This window comes from Neovison vison, chromosome 5 (assembly GCF_020171115.1).
Source record: "Neovison vison isolate M4711 chromosome 5, ASM_NN_V1, whole genome shotgun sequence".
Classification (NCBI taxonomy): Eukaryota; Metazoa; Chordata; class Mammalia; order Carnivora; family Mustelidae; genus Neogale; species Neogale vison.
Genome location: NC_058095.1, coordinates 30717189 through 30734749, shown reverse-complemented (window position 1 = coordinate 30734749; position 17561 = coordinate 30717189). Strand labels below are relative to the sequence as shown.

General features: G+C 39.3%; 1 protein-coding gene across 9 annotated transcripts in view; it reads right to left on the bottom strand.

The window, feature by feature from the left end:
* RHOT1 (ras homolog family member T1) overlaps nucleotides 1-17561 on the bottom strand; it is a 93266-nt gene that overhangs the window by 31440 nt on the left and 44265 nt on the right. For all 9 annotated transcript variants that reach the window (XM_044248371.1, XM_044248374.1, XM_044248372.1 and 6 more), the window contains 7 exons: nucleotides 14255-14313; nucleotides 12107-12188; nucleotides 9000-9043; nucleotides 8654-8707; nucleotides 8470-8522; nucleotides 3309-3417; nucleotides 2894-2995 (listed from right to left, as the gene is read on the bottom strand). In XM_044248371.1, coding sequence (XP_044104306.1) covers nucleotides 2894-2995; nucleotides 3309-3417; nucleotides 8470-8522; nucleotides 8654-8707; nucleotides 9000-9043; nucleotides 12107-12188; nucleotides 14255-14313 — 503 coding nt within the window. The remainder of the gene's footprint in view (nucleotides 1-2893; nucleotides 2996-3308; nucleotides 3418-8469; nucleotides 8523-8653; nucleotides 8708-8999; nucleotides 9044-12106; nucleotides 12189-14254; nucleotides 14314-17561) is intronic.

The window sequence follows — 17561 nt, the reverse complement described above, 5'->3', positions numbered from 1 at the left end:
TCACCGATACTATAAACTTTCCCTGGAAAAAATGTGCAACTTTTATTCTTTAAAAACTCAACAATAAGAAGGTAACTCAGGGGCGCCTGTGTGGCTCAGTGGGGTAAGCCTCTGCCTTCAGCTCAGGTCATGATCTCAGGGTCCTGGGATCAAGTCCCACATTGGGCTATCTGCTCAGCAGGGAGCCTGCATCCCCCCCCCCACCCCTGGCCCACCTCTCTGCCTACTTGTGATCTCTCTCTCTCTGTCAAATAAATAAATAAATAAATCTTTTTTTTTTTTTTTAAGGTTAATTCAATTAAGACATGGGCAGAAACTGAAATAAACATTTCTCTATAGGGACGCCTGAGTGGCTCAGTGGGTTAAGCCGCTGCCTTCGGCTCAGGTCATGATCCCAGGGTTCTGGGATCGAGTCCCACATCGGGCTCCTTGCTCGGCAGGGAGCCTGCTTCTCCCTCTGCCTCTGCCTGCCTCTCTGTCTGCCTGTGCTCACTCGCTCTCTCTCCCTCTGTCTCTGACAAATAAATAAATAAAATTAAAAAAAAAAAAAACATTTCTCTATATACAATAGTCAATAAGCACATGATGTTCAACATCATTAAGTTATCACAAAAATGCAAATCAAAACAACCATCACTAGGACGGCTGTTATAAAGTGTGTACACAGACAGACAGACACACACACACACACACAGGAAAATAACAGGTACTGACATGGCAAAGACATGGAGAAATTGGAACCTGCCATTCAGTTTGGTGAATCCAAATAAGTTAAAGAGAACTAGCATGTGACCTAGCAATTCACTCCTCAATATTCATCTAAAAGAAATCAAAAGAGGTATTCTAACTTCTATATGAATGCTAATAGCAGCCCTATTCACAATAATCAAAAAATGGAAGCAACCCACATGTCAATCAACAGATGAACAGATAAATAAAATGTGGTATATCTATACAAGTCTATTGCAGGGGCACCTGGGTGGCTCAATCAGTTGAGTGGCCAACTCTTAGTTTCAGCTTAGGTCATGATGTCAGGGTCCTGGGATCGAGCCCCGCATCAGGCTTTCTGCTTAGTGTGGAGTCTGCTTGAGGATTCTCTCTCTCCTCTCCCTCTGCCCCTCTCCCCAGCTCAGGAGTGCGTGCACACCCATGCACGGTCTCTCTCTCTCTCTCAAATAAATAAATCTTAAAAAAAAAAGTCTATGGCAAATAGGTGAAGGGGATTAAGGGTGCATTCATTCAACCATTCATTTTAAAATACTTTATTTATTTATATGACAGAGATAGAGAGAGCATGTGAGAACACAAGCAGGGGGAGTGGCAGAGGGGCAGGGAGAAGCAGAATCCCCGTTGAGCAGGGAGCCAGATGCAGGGCTCAATCCCAGGACCCAGGGATCATCACCCAAGCCAAAGGCAGACACTTAACTGACTAAGCCAGCCAGGCACCCCAAGGGTACATTTACTATGATGAGTACGGAGTAACATAAAGAACTTCTGAATCACTGTATTGTATACTTGAAACTAATACATCACTGTACATAATTATACTGGAATTAAAAAACAATTACATAAGTTCTTTTAAAAAGACAAAAGTCTATGGGGCGCCTGGGTGGCTCAGTGGGTTGAAGCCTCTGCCTTCCGCTCAGGTCATGATCTCAGGGTTCTGGGATCGAGCCCCGCATCAGGCTCTCCGCTCAGCGGGGAGCCTGTTTCCCTTCCTCTCTCTCTGCCTGCATACTTGTGATCTCTGTCTGTCAAATAAATAAATATTTTTTAAAAAAAAAAAGACAAAAAAGTCTATAGCAAATATTGCTAAATTTTAGATATTACTATTTCTTAGCTATGAAACAAAAAGGATTATTCAAATTATGTTACATGCTGTACCCGTGTAAATTGATTACACAAGGTTTTCTCTTTCTTTCTTTCTTTCTTTCTTTTTTTTTTTTTTTTTAAAGATTTTATTCATTCATTTTACAGAGAGAGAGGCAGGCAGAAAGAGAGAAAGGGAGGCAGGCTCCCTGCTGAGCAGAGAGCCTGACGCAGGGCTCAATCCCAGGACCCTGGGATCATGACCTGAGCCGAAGGCAGAGGCTTTAACCCACTGAGTCACCCAGGTGCCCCTACACAAGGTTTTCATTTGTGTGTTTTTAAGTCTGTGAACTTTACACTAGCAAAATAAGTAGGCTATTAAGTAAATCTTCAGACTTTGCTATTTGTTTTTAAAGATTTATCTATTTATTTATTTATTTGACAGAGAGGGAGAGAGAGATAAAAGTAGGCAGAGAGGCAGGCGGGGGTGGGGGGGGGAGCAGGCTCCCTGCTGAGCAGAGAGCCTGATTTGGGGCTTGATCCCAGGACCCTGAGATCATGACCTGAGCTGAAGGCAGAGGCTTAACCCACTGAACCATCCAGCCGCCCCCCGCTGCTGTTTGTTTTAATTGCATTTCCTGAAATACTATTTGACCTGGAATACTATTTACAGTATTTAACATGAATGTCTTTGAAATACCTAGAAAAATTGTTTTTGGATTTTTTTTTTTAAAAGATAAGGACTTTTTTTTTTTTTAAAGATTGTATTCATTCATTTGTCAGAATTAGAGAGAGCACACACAGGGCAAACAGTACACAGAGCAGGCAGAGGGAAAAGGAAGGTTTCTCGCCAAGCAAGGAACCCGATATAGGGCTCAATCCCAGGACCCCGTGATCATGACCAAAGCCGAAGGCAGATGCTCAACGAACTGAGCCCCCCAGGAATCCCCTAATTGTTTAACAGATAATAAATTTAAATTTCATCAGTTTAGAAGAATACTCAAGAGTTACTAAAAATCACTACTAGAGTTACTACCTACATATTCCAGCCCCTACTACCACAGCCTGGGGGGCAGGGGTTTACCTCTTTCTCCTCTGGGCAGTACAGGGGCCCTGTAGGATGAAGAACAGCTTTCTGCGCATAATAAAAGAGCTCTGATATGTTCTTCAGGTTTTTTGCTGAACACTGAAAAAAAAAGTTTAAAATTTTATATTCTGAAAGCAATGACAGGAGCTAAAAACAATTTTTAAACTATCGATATAAGGTAATAACAAGATTGCTTGAAGAAAGAGAAAAACTTTTCTTTGTTGAAATCACAATATTAATGTCTACAAACGACTCAGAAGCCAATTCTGCATTCTCTTTTGTATTTGGTTTATATGACTTCACAAACAGCAGGAAATGTATTCCATCCCACACCTTCTCACATCCTATTTTAAACCACAGTTTAGTGAGAATTCACCAGCAGTACATTTCTAAATCGAATGGTAAGGCATACCTCCACACAGGTTTCGATTTCTGTGTACTGGTTCATAATGGGAAGGATGGTCTCCATACTACTGTATTCTACCAGATCAGATTTGTTCCCAACCAATATCAAAGGCAGCCTGAAAAAGCAGGATATATTGCAATAATAAGGAAAGCAGAAGACCTAAAATATCTATTTTAAAGTGTGTAATAACCATTCTAATTAACTTCACTTAATCCCCCAATATGAACCTGCTATTATAGTCAGTTCCAGTCCCCTAGACAGCATGTTCATGTTCAACAAATATTTACTAAGTACTTTTAAAAAAGTTTTTAAAGTTAATTTATTTTCTTGAGTAATCTCTACACCCGACCTGGGGCTTGAACTCACAACCCCGAGATTAAGAGTCATGTGCTCTTCTGACTGAGCCACCAGACACCCCTACTGAGTATTTCTTATAAGCCAGGTACTGTTCTAAGCATGAAGGATACAAGACAGACAAGGTCCCTGCCCATTCTAATAGTGAAAAATCAGAAAATGGACAATAAGCAAATAAGTGATACACTTTCCAATTCCATAAGTGCAATGAAGAAAGTAAATAGGGGGATATGGGATAGTCATGGGAGGGGGCTAATTATATGGCAATCAGGAGAAAATCTCTATGACAAGGTGGCAACTGCGCCAAGGAATGGAGGATGAGACGGAATGGGCCCTGTTGAAGAGGAAGGAAAGAGCTGTGCAAGAAGGGACAGTGTGCACAAAGGGCTCAAACTGAAAACACACCCTGGTGAGTCCAAAGAACAGAAAACTATCAGAGAGGGTGGAAAGTACTAAGCAAAGGGAAAGAGGTATGTAAAGGGGCTGGAAAGCGGAGCAAAGGCCAGACATATAGCTGCGGTAGGGAGTGTGCATTTTATTGTAAGTGTAAAACAGGAAGCCAGTGAAGAATTAGGAATAGGGACACAATATAATCTGATCAACATTTTTTTTTAAGATTTTATTTATTTATTTGACAGAGAGAGAGATCACAAGTAGGTAGAGAGGCAGGCAGAGAGTTGGGGGGGGGCAGGCCCCCTGCCGAGCAGAGAGCCCGATGCAGGACTCTATCCCAGGACCCTGAAATCATGACCTGAGCTGAAGGTAGAGACTTAACCCACTGAGCCACCCAGGTGCCCCAGATCAACATTTTAAAACGAGTCATATGTTGCCTTTTGGAGATAAGTATTGAAATACTGACAGTATTTGTTCAAAACAATCCTAATGGGAGGAATAAGAAATGAAACAAGACTGGCCATGAACTGACAACTGTTGACGCTGGTGACAGATACAGAGGGAATCATTAGACAATCTTCTCTACTTTTGTATGTGTCTGATGTTTTTTTCAATAATAAAAGGCTTTTTAAAATGTGGTAGCAGATTAGGACAGTGAAGATGGAGAGAAAGTATTCAGATTTGAGGTATATTTTATTTTTTTTAAAAGATCTTATTTATTTGAGACAGAGAGAGTGAACACAAGCATGGAGAGCAGCAGGCAGAGAGAGGAGGAGACACAGGCTCTCTGCTAACCCTGCCTAATTCAGGACTCGATCCCAGGATCCCAGGATCATGACCTGAGCTGAAGGCAGAGGCTCAACAGACTGAGCCACCCAGGTGCCCCTGGAGATCAATTTTAGAAGCAGAACTGATAGGAACAAGTGGTAGATTAGATATGGAGGTTGAGGGCAAGGCAGAAACCAAGAAAAATATATAGGTTTTTGGCTGGACAAAATAAGTAGATCTCCTAAGTCACAAAAGACTGATTTGGGGGCGGAGGGGACAGTGGGGCGTAGGCAGGGAATTAAGGATTTTGTGTCTGACAGGCCTATCAGCAATCTAAATGGGGATTATCAAAGAGAGCTAGTCTAGTAGGGAACTGTTATTTGTACATCATGCAAGAGAGCTTGGCGAAAAAGCAAATCATCTTGCTGGAACTCCAGAGAGCAAGAGAAATTCTTATGTGCATTTATTTATGTCCCCCCCACCCCCCCAACACAGTTATGGGTAAAAGGACTGGCCCATTATATAACCCAAATATACATTCCTAATAAAGACAGGAGGGTCTCTAAAAATGTAGTGGTTTGCAATTAAAGGTGTATAGAAATAATTTATGGAGCTTCAAAAACTACGTTATGTCCAAGCTCTACTCCAAACCTACAGATTCTAAAACTCCATGGGTGGGGAAAAGGCACCTATATTCTTTGAAAGCACCTCAGCTGACAGTGATGGGCATCCCTGATTAAGAACCATTGCGACAGGCACCTGGGTGGCTCAGTTAGTTAAGCCTCTGCCTTCGGCTCAGGTCATGATCCTAGGGTCCTGGGATCGAGCCCCACATCAGGCTCTCTGCTCAGTGGGTAGCCTGCTCCCCCCGTCCCCCGCCTGCCTCTCTGCCTACTTGTGATCTCTCTCCTCTGTCAAATAAATAAATAAAATCTTAAAAAAATAAAAATAAAAAAAGAACTACTGTGACTGCTAGTTACCAGGAATAATAAAAAAAATTCATAGATATTCCCCAGAGGAACAAAAATTCTATGAAGTTAGTAGAATCTATATGTATGATATGTGAGTCTCTTAGGAAGCAAATCAATGAAGGAATGTTACAAATAGGAATGTTACAGGAAATAGGGAGAGATCTTCTATAATTTCCCAAGTTAAGCCACGTGGGTTGAGTGCATCTATACCCAAAGCGGATGCTGAAGTGCCTTCATAACCCGATCTCTTTAAATGGGCCTTTGTAATAGTAGAGCATGAATCATGTCTTATTAGTTTTTAAATCTTCAGTATCATTAATACCTGGCTAATGGTATTTTACTAAATAAATGTTTGTTAAATGAAGGTTCTTCCTTCTCAGCAAAAAATGATTTGTATTTCCCTAACCACAGGATGAATGTAGGAGTATGAGTGTATATACATACAGGAAGAAGGTGGGGGGCAAAGGGTGGCCTATCTCTGCCTCAAACTTCCAAAAGAGGAAAAATATTGAGATTTGACAAACTGTCACAAATTCGGGAGATTAACAAACTATGGAAATATTTTAGTTATGTTAGGCTTGTGCATCTTCTTATTGTATGTAATTGTGCTGTTTTCTGTTTTATAGTTTAAGAAATTACTTGCCTGTATTTATTAAACATACTTATTCCAATAATAATAAAAAAAAAGAACGACTGTGACAGCAGTGCATGAAAGTCCTACCAAAAATACATGTGCAACAAACATAAACTTAAGATATGAGGCTTGGGAAGAAGTTATTGGGAAAGTGTAAGGTCCATATAATAAAGAAACAGACCCCCTAGGGACAAGTCAAGCACAAGAAAATAAGTATGCTCATATGATTTGGAGAGGGGGAAAAAAAAAACAAAAGAGCCACATCTGAGAAAATTCAATTTGATCTTCAAATGTTAAAAGCTACTTTCAGAGGATACCAAAAGGGCCACAAAATTAGCCACAGAATTTTAGGAAGCTGTCATAGTGAAACTAATTTTTTTTAAATCAGGGGTCCAACCTGTGCTTGATAAAGAGTCCAGAAAAACTGCCTTCTCTGAAGAGTCTCCTGTGGAAACAGCTCAAGCATGCGGCAAGAAGACCAAGGGTCAGGACCATGTAGCTGTGGGCCCCTCGAAGGCAGCCCTAGCTGACAGGCCCTTCCATGTTGATGGAAATGATGTTTATCCAGACTGTCCACTACTGTACCCACCAGCCACGTACCTGAAATGTGGCTATGTGTATCCAAGGAACTGAATTTTTAGCTTTATTTAATTTTACTTAATTTGCAGTGAAATCGCCACAACTGACTAGAGTCTACTACAGTGGCTAGCACAGCTCTGCAGGGTTACTGTTGCCTTTTCACCTTGTCAGGAAGTCATTTCAAAGTTTAAAACTATGACCAAGAGGAGCCATCAGAGCTCAAGACACAGTCACAAAGTCTCCCTCTATAAATACATGAGCCAGGGTCAATGACCAAGTTCATCTGGTTAGAACCAGATCTTTACAGTCTCAAGGCACAAAAATGTCCAGCCAACAGAGAAATCTAAAAAATTAAATAAAGGATCAGATGTGTACAATACACAGATATTAGTCTGATTTCCCTAATGTTTAAGAATGCCTCATAAATAATACGTTCCATTAAATAATACTGCAAGAAAAATTTTTGGTTTCCATTTGACTTAAAAATGAAAATATTTACACCCAGAACTATCATTCTGTTCATATGAAAAATACAGAAGGCCGGGGCGCCTGGGTGGCTCAGTGGGTTAAGCCGCTGCCTTCAGCTCGGGTCATGGTCTCGGGGTCCTGGGATCAAGTCCCGCATCAGGCTCTCTGCTCAGCGGGAAGCCTGCTTCCCCCCCCACCTCTCTGCCTGCCTCTCCACCTGCTTGTGATCTCTCTCTGTCAAATAAATAAATAAATTCTTAAAAAAAAAAAAGAAAAGAAAAAAACAGAAGGTGTATACTCTTACTTCTTCCCATCACACATTATCTTCCAAAGAATTTCCAAGAAATTACCCTCTATACATTCCTAATAAAGATCTCTAGCAATCTTTAGAGAACTTATAAAGCAGTACAAGTGCATTATTTCACTGGATTCTCAAAATTACCACATGCAGCCAAGACTGGCATTAACCTCGTCTCCACTACAGAGGAGGAAGGAAGGCTCAATGAAGTCAAGTGGATTAAGCCAGATCTCAGAGGGCACTTGCTCTCCTCCCAGTCCCGTGCCCTTACACACACCACCCTGTAAGTAATCAGTGACAAGGGGAAACCATTCCTCACCCAAGGGGCACCTCCACAGAGAAGGCAATTACGATACAAATAAAGAGGAATTCTAAACTAGAGACTTCTTAAGCACTGGTTTGAGAAAAGAAATAATGGAAATCAATGATCAAAATATTTACGGTCAGAAGTTATAAATCATTCTAGTACCAGAACTTGGTTTTCTGCTTTGCTCACAAATATATGTGCTGTCTCAAATAAATCCTCCCAAAACCAGCATCTGTGCAGAAACAGAGAAAGACCTATAGGTAAAGCAAACGTGGCAAATGTTAACTAGTGGATGTAAGTGAAGGGTTTACAGGTGTTCACTGTACTATTTCTTGCAACTTTTCTCTAAGTTTGAAATTTTTCAATAAACAAAGTTTCAGAGGAAAAAAATATACCTGCTGTCTTTGTCCGTTCTTTCATTTATGAGAGGAATCCATCGACTTGTTACCTAAAAAGAAAATCAACAAAAGCTAAGCCACAGTGAGGATCTTCTCTGAAAACTCTAAATGGAAGATCAGTTTTAAAAGTGCACCCATAGAAATTTAACTAGATATACTGAAGAAAGTCACACGCTCATACCTTATCGATAGAATGCTTGTTGTTAACAGCATAAACTATGCAGATGACATTAGCCTACAAGAAAAAATTAAGAAATTAATGGTATTTTTAAACAACACAAATGTAACTGGTAGCATCTAAATTAACATATTTGGGCTAAAGGAAGACTAAAATTTGAAACCTAAAAAAAACCCCCACACTTAGCATGCCTCCAAGAGTAAAGAGTTCCTAAGAACTTAATGCAAAAATACACAATCAAAGTCAGCAGTTAACAACAAAGAATTGAAAAGACCTAAGTGAGAGAATAAACAAGACACTCACAAAATTATCACAAAAAAAACCCCACAGCTATTTTTTTTAAACCCACCTGTGATATCTCTTGATGAAGCTGTTCATCACTCTGTTCTGCTTCTACAAAAGACAAAGTAAAAAAAGTGTTCATTATTTTAAACATTTTCATAAAAACTAATGGCCAAGCTAACATTCTACATGGCACGCATCCAACATCCTTCATCCCCCATGACATTTATGTAGTTGTGTAGAGGCAGATGAGGTGCCAAAGACAAGGGCAAGCCAGGGAAAGGAAAGAGCTGGACTACGATAAGGAAGTTGGCTGGCACTGAAAGACAAGTCTACCAGGGGCACGAAGAGCAGAAGGCATTGTGTGATAAATCTAGGCCAGCATCTGATCCAGAGCTGAGACAGGTCAGGCCAAAGAGATCAGAAACCCAAGCTAGAAGACCAGGTGCTGCAGTCAGAAGCCCAGACAAAGAGTCCATACACACAGGGTCAGAAGGCCAGGTGAGAATCTGGGCAATACAAGCTTAAGAGCTTGTATCTTGAGAAAACAGGCCCCAGAAGCAAAACCCAACCATGATAGTGATGAGTCAAGAGTTCCCTTTCCAGCAAGTATCTCTGGCTGGAATGGGTCTCAAATGGTGGATGTGCATAAAACCCCAGAGTGCAGGGGATATGCATGATGAGAGCTATGATGAAAAAGCATACAAATGAATGGGGCGCCTGGGTGGCTCAGTCAGTGAAGCGTCCAACTCTTGGTTTCAGCTCAGGTCATGATCTCAGGGTCAGGAAATCAAGCCCTGCACTGGGCTCTGCACTTAGTGGGGAGTCTGCTTGAGATTCCCTGCCCCCTGGCTTTTGCTCTCTCTAGCTCAAATAAACAAATAAATAAATTTTTAAAAAAGCATTCAAATGAAGAGAAACACAGTAACGGACATTAATTTAGATTACCTTATGTTAAATATTCTCCCCCCCAAATGCCTGTTATTTCTGACATACAAACTAATACCATACATGAGCATAATGATATTTTAATTTATGCTAAATAACTGGTCACATTTTAAATATCTTTTCGTATGCTGAGTAATCAATGGGTAATGGCTTCAACTCCAATGCGGTAAGAGAATAATTTTGTAAATGAAGCAGGTTATAAGGCTGACTGCCACAGAAAGCGTCCAACCCCCTCAGCTTCTGGTATAGTGCTGTCTAGCAGCTGGACAAGCAAGCCATGTATGTCATTTTTAATGTTGCCATAGTCACATTAAAAAAATCAAAAGGATGGGGTGCGTGGGTGGCTCAAGGGTTTGTCTCTTCAGTTTGGCTCAGGTCACGATCTCAGGGTCGTAGGATCAAGCCCCATGATAGGTTCTGCACTGGGCATGGAGCCTGCTTAAGGTTCTCTCTCCCCCTCTCCCTATGCCCCTTTCCTGTTCAAAAAGTAAAAAGGAACAGGTAAAAGTACATTTTCATTTAATCCAAGGTATCAAAAATATTAAAAGTTCATCACGTACTCAACAAAAGAATTATGATAAGATTTACATTCTTTTTCTCACACCAAGTCTTTTTTTTTTTTTTTTTAAGATTTTATTTATTTATTTGACAGACAGAGATCACAAGTAGGCTGAGGCAGGCAGAGAAGAGGAAGCAGGCTCCTCGCCAAGCAGAGAGCCTGATGTGGGGCTCAATCCCAGGACTCTGGGATCATGACCTGAGCCGAAGGCAGAGGCTTTAACCCACTGAGACACCCAGTCGCCCCTCATACCATTTCTCTAATTCCACCTGTATTTTATACTTACAGCACTTTTCAGCTTAGACTAGCCAAATTTTAAGAGTTTGATAATCATATGTACTGGACTGCAAATCCTGGTATTTCAGTTTTAAAGTATGTGGAATACCAGCTTAGGAAAACAAAGTATTACCAATCTAATTATGCCATTCTTACAAACAGATTTTATGTTTTAGAGCAGTTTTAAATGTACAGTTTTAAATGAGTGGAAGGTACAGAGATTCCCCATATACTTCCTGCCCCCACATAGCTTCCCACTTTATGAACATAACCCATCAGAGTGATCCATCTGTTACAACTAACTCCCAACGTGGGGATCGAACTCACAAACCCAAGATCAAGAGTCACACTCTCTACCAACTGAGCCAGCCAGGCAGCCTCATTTTTTTTTTTTTTTTTAAAGAAGTCCCAGAACAAGCAAAATAATTTAGTGATTAAAAAGTAAGTCCTAGGGGCACTAGGGTCGCTCAGTCGTTAAGCATCTGCCTTCGGCTCAGGTCATGATCACAGAGTCCTGAGATGGAGCCCCACGTCAGGCTCTCTGCTCAGCAGTGCGCCTGCTTCTCCCTCTGTCTGCCACTCTCCCCACCCCCTTCTGTCAAATAAATAAATAAAATCTTTGAAAGAAAAAAAAGTAAGTACTAGTGGGTAGAAAAATTTTAAATTATTAAAAGCAATACAAATGTGCTTCTATTATCATATAATGTAAGCAAGCTGACAACTGTTTTAACTGTTATTTTGGGGAGGGGACAATTCTGATAAATTAAAGAACAAATTTAGAACTCAACAAATTCTCAAACTCAGAACTCTTTCTACATTATAAGAGCATTCCTGAATGCCTGATAACAAAATTAATCCAGAACTTACCTCTGCAAACATGCCAAGTCAAGGAGGGTAATGATTTATCTACTACTCGTCATTTATCATCACTCTTTCTTTTTCATTATTATGGAACCCAGCTTAGTAGATCTAGGACAGAGAACTACAAGATGGAGGCTTTATGTGGGGTATGGGGTGGGGGTTGGCAAGGAGATATAAATGAGACAAGATTAGGAAATGATTATTTATTGCTAGAGAAAAAGGAACGCCTATCCTGGCACTTTTTTTTTTTTTTTTAAATATTTTATTTATTTATTTGACAGGCGGAGATTACAAGCAGGCAGAGAGGCAGGCAGAGAGAGGAGAAAGCAGGCTCGCTGCTGAGCAGAGAGCCCAATGCGGGGCTCGATCCCAGGACCCTGGGACCATGACCCGAGCCGAAGACAGAGGCTTTAATCCACTGAGCCACCCAGGCGCCCCCCTGGCACATTTTTTAAAGCTCAGTATGTACCCCTTCTTTGAGGACTATTCAATTAACCCTGCAGCTTCACCCACAAGAGGATATTCATTACCTGAGTAATCTACGATGTGTGTTGGAACTCTCTCAGGGGTGACATCAGCTGGAATGGTAATTTCTTCTGCCCGGGGAGGAACCTTCATTTGCAAACAAACACAGAAAAGGAAAAAAATAAAAATAAAAAATAAAAAACCTTCAGCTATTATCCATCAAACTTGTGAACAGATCATGTAAATTCACCTATATATTATCTCCTTCCACCCATACTTATCCTTTGAAGATTTATTATACTTTTAAATGCTTATTTTTTGTGCTTGAACCCACAACCTTGAGATCAAGACATGAGATCAAGAGTTGGATGCACAACCCAGTCGCCCAGGTGCCCTGAAAAACACTTCTTTTAAAAAAACATGCACATTTAGAAGTGCCTGGGTGGCTCAGTGGGTTGAGCCTCTGCCTTCAGCTCAGGTCATGATCTCAGGGTCCTGGGATCAAGCCCTGCATCTGGCTCTCTGCTCAATGGGAGCCTGCTTCCCCCCACCCCTGCCTGACTCTCTGCCTACTTGTGATCTCTCTCTCTCAAATAAATAAAATCTTTAAAAAAAAAAAAAAAAAGCATGCACATTTCTACTTGTGTGGGCACAGGACATATTAAATATATTTCAGCTCTAACACAGCCTAAAACAATACCTAAGTTAATTCAGTGTTTCAAACATTTGATTTTTAAATGCTATTTTCATTCCATTTTTTTGATGCTTAAGATACTCTACAAATGAGGAGCTATGTTAATCCAAAGCCATTCTCAAACAAAACAATAAATTATCAAAATTTATTTCTTCTAGAAGATAACTGGCCACATAAGCCTTATTAAATGACTCCATTTTTAAAGGAAGACTATGATTTTTTAAAATCAATTAAAAACCTCTTATCCATACCCAAGAGGACTATGCTAAAATGACAATTCTAAACTCAGTTAAATGATCATAGAAAACTTTTAGGTGGGACGCCTGGGTGGCTCAGTTGGTTGGACGACTGCCTTCGGCTCAGGGCATGATCCTGGAGTCCCGGGATCGAGTCCCACATCAGGCTCCCAGCTCCATGGGGAGTCTGCTTCGCTCTCTGACCTTCTCCTCGCTCATGCTCTCTCTCACTGTCTCTCTCTCTCAAATAAATAAATAAAATCTTTAAAAAAAAAAAAAAAAGAAAACTTTTAGGTATTATACTCCAAGTGATCATATGATGATGATACACTTCATTCCACAAATTAAGTAATTACTTATTTCAGTATCTTATTTAAGGGGGGGAACAAAAGAAACAACGAATGGTCATCATGGCATTTGTAACTGATGAAAACACTACCATATAATATACCAAATTCCTGTCTAAACAATGAAATTATACAGATATTCCTAACTAAACAAGAGGAAAGAAAAAGGAAATGCAAACTGTGGGACTAATAATGCTAACTACGTGAAGAGAATAAATAGTATTCATCCCATTTGCATCAATCCCATTCCCCGAAGAATTCTAACTTTACATAAGGCCAAGCCAACAGTCCCTCATTCTGGAACACAAATTTACTGCAGTAATCATAAAATTACCTTACTCTACTATCATTAACCTTACCTCCTTTGAGACCCACAACAATCCTTTCAGTGGTGTTATGAATTAGTTTCTTCATTTGTAAAATGATGTAATGGATAACATGAAAGGTTCTCAGATATGTGGTTGGAATCCTAGGGGTTCTAATGCCTCAAAGACCAGGGAGTGTCAGATGGAAGGCAGGTGGGGAGCCAGCTAGACATTTCACCCTTATTTCAACTAAAGGAATACTCGCCTATTTTATATTTTGGGGTTATGAATAACATTTTGTTTTTAGGAAAGGATTAACAGCTTAGATGATCTGTAATAGCCCTTCCAGCTCCCATTTTACAGATGGGACAACTAAGGCACAGAGATGACAAATGTCCTAGCCAAGATCCAAAGGAGGAAAAGGAAAGGACTTAGTGAACCCAGATCTGGTTTGATTCTTGCTCCTGCGCTACATTTCAGGGATGCCCTGTTTAAACTAATATGAGCCCTTTTAAAGTCACAGCTGTCAGAAAGGAAACACCTGCCAAAAAGTGCAGAACTTATTTCACTTCAACTCAATTTTGATAAATTAAAAAGATTTCAAATGTAGAAAAGACATAAAAATGTTTACCTCTTCTGGGAATTCTTCACTGACCAGAGACATAATCAGTGATGTCTTCCCAACTCTAGCTGTGAAAACAAACATCATTATTTTAATAATAAAATGCCTAGGTTCTCCATAAGCTCAAATTCAACAACAACAACAGAGCAGAGTCTGTTATTCATTAGCTAAAATCAGAGGCATCCAACTCACCCAGTTTTAGTACAATGCTTAAAGTTTATCTTTTTTTCTGTTTAGGAAAGTTACACATGCCCATTGTTTAAAACTAAAAAATTATCAAAATATATAAAAGCAAAAATCTTCCCCCAAATCCCTTTTTACCAGTTTCGTATATGAAGTCTCCCAGATTTTTTTCCTTACTTATCCTATTATAATAATTCACCACACAGTTTACAAGTAGAATCGCAGCATTCATACTATTTTACAATTTCCCTTATTGTTTAATTATGTACTTGGGTAGCATTCCATGTCCATATGTAAAAATTTCCTGACATGAGTGAAGGTACAGTTATTATGTAATAAACACAGAGTTTTATTGGGGATGATTAAAGAGTTTTAGATAGAAAAAATGCTGATGATTACACAACACTGTAAATGTATTTAATGCCCCTTAACCATACTCTCAAAAATGGTTAAAACGTCAAACCATATTCCTTAAATATTTTATCACAATTTTTAAAAATAGCAGCAGGAAATCCATTTTACATTAATATAAAAGATCTCTTACATTATTTCTTGACAGTTGTATAAGAATCCATCATAAGACATGTCCTAATTTATTAATGCAGTCTTCTAATGATGAGCACTGTTCAAGTTTTTGCCTTTATAAACAATGCTGCAATGAATATTTCTACAGGGTAAATTCCTAGAAGTGAACTCGTTAGCATGCATAATCTTCATTTTTAATAACTATTGTTAAATCACCTCTAAAAAAGAACAAGCTAACTTACACCCTCACCAAGAGAAGATAAGTGTGTCTGCTTTGGACATCCGTACATTCTTTCTTTTTTTAGGTTATCATATAGAAAAACTTAGTGAGAGCAAAAGTAGCTTTCCTGTTACATTTTCTAACTCAGCAAGATTTTTTTTTCTAGAAAGATTTTTAATGCACAAACTTAAAAATCTTCATTTTCATTTGGAAATTTCATTTCCATTCCCATCACTTTCTGATCATATACATTCAACTGCATCAACTAAATCCTTTTGTGATTCTAGAGGAAAACAATCCACCCGCCTATTAATCTCTGCCATAACGGCAAATTAGTTTCCAAAGGTAAAGCCTAAATATGAAAGAACTGGAAAATTTTAAAGTGAAGAAAAGTCACATTCCTTTTTTAAAATGATGACTAAAAGAAACAGTGAAGAAAACCACAAGTCAAGTCTCCAGAAAAATAATGAATGGCTTGAAAAAGTAAAAAAAGAGTGTGGGTCAAAACCATGTAAAGGGTATGCTGCAAACAAGTGTTCCTAGGGGAGACTCAGAGTAGACTGAGCGACAGGTATCTTATAGCTCCAATTTCTGAGGATCTTTTCAGTTTACTCGTGTTTGAAGGCTTGGGCCTTTTTCAAGTAGCTGACTATAAGATAACACTTCTCTGAGGTCCTACCATGTCAGTGAATCCAGAGTCCATCTCAAAGAACCACTAGAATACAGTTATCAATGTCAGCTTATCCAGCCCCCTGCAAAAATGTTCAGATGAAGAACCTGGGACCCAGAAACAGCGATTTCTCAAGGGCTCACAAAAAAAAAATGAGTTGTAGACTTAAGAAAATAACCCATCTTTCTGATGGCTAAGCCAGTGTTCTCTTTCCTGCAACATACTTTAAAAAAATATTAAGACATAGGTGCCTGGGTGGCTCAGTCTGTTAGGTGTCAGCCTTTGGCTCTGGTTATGATCCCAGGATTCTGGGATCAAGTCCCGCATCAGGTTCCCTGCTCAGCAGTGAGACTGCTTCTCCCTCTCCCTATGTCTCCTGCTCCCTCTTGCACACTTGCTAGCTCTTTTTCTCCCCCCCAAATAAATAAAATCTTCAAAAAAATTAAAAAATATTAAGACAGTAATACAGAGAAGGAATGACAGCCCCTAAAGTCAGCTAGCACTACATACACAAAAACTATATAAATTAATTAAAATATTCACTGATTCACTTGTGACTAATCCAGCAGCTCTGGTTCCACTTTTTTTTTTTAACTTATTTTGAGAAAGTATCGACTTTCAGAAACATTGCAAAAATAGTACAAAGGAGTCATATCTATTCTTTAACCAAATCCCTCAAATGTTAACATTATATTATCATTCCTTTCCTCTCCCTCCCCCTACTCTTTTTAAACCATTTAAGAGTAAGTTGTAGATGCCCCTTTACCCTTAAGCACCTTAAGTATGTATTTCCTAAAAACGAGATCATTCTCTTCCATAACCACGGTGTACTGTCAAGATCAGGAAATTAAAACTAACAGTGCTGTTATCTACTCTGTCGACCTTATTTCACATCTCACCCTATGTCCCATTACCATCTCTTATAGAAAAGAAAAATCTTTTTCTTCCCCCAGGATCAAATGTAGCATTTGGTCGTCATGTTTCCTTAGTCTTTAGTCTGGAAGAGTTCCTCTTTTTATCTTTCATGGCCTCAGCATTAAAAAAAAAAAAAAAATACAAGTCATTTAATTTGTAGACTCTCTCTCAATTGGGTTTGTATGATGTTATCTCATAATTAATTTCAGGCATTCTGCGAAGGAACATTCCAGAAATGATACTGTATTCCTCAAAGTGCATCACAGTAGAAGGGAGACTATGTCAATTTGTCCCACTAATGGTGATGTTAATTTTCATCACTTGGAGGATGTGGTGTCTTCAGGTTATTATCATTCCCTTTGTAATTGATAAGTATCCTGTGAGACTACAAGCCACTATAGTCAACTGTAAGTTGAGACTATGTTAATACTGTTTCTCATCAAACTTTCCCCTACTGGTTTTAGCAGCCATTCATGTCTTGTGTTGCTTGTTCTGTCTTGTGTTGCTTTAGTGGTGGTTACGTGGTGGTATTTCTATCAGTCCTTCTACATTACTTTGCATTCTGCTTTAAGCAAAAACTCCCTTCTGATTCATATCAGCACGGTCTCATGGATTCCTACACTCTTCTATGCATTATGATCCACTACTGTCATTATTTAGAGGCTCAAATTGTTCCATTTTACTCCGAAAAAATGACATTTATGCAGGTATAAATCAGAATTACTATATGACCTCATTTTATAAATAAATATGTATTCACACTGGAAAAGAAAACAACCCTGAAGGATCTATACACCAACAGC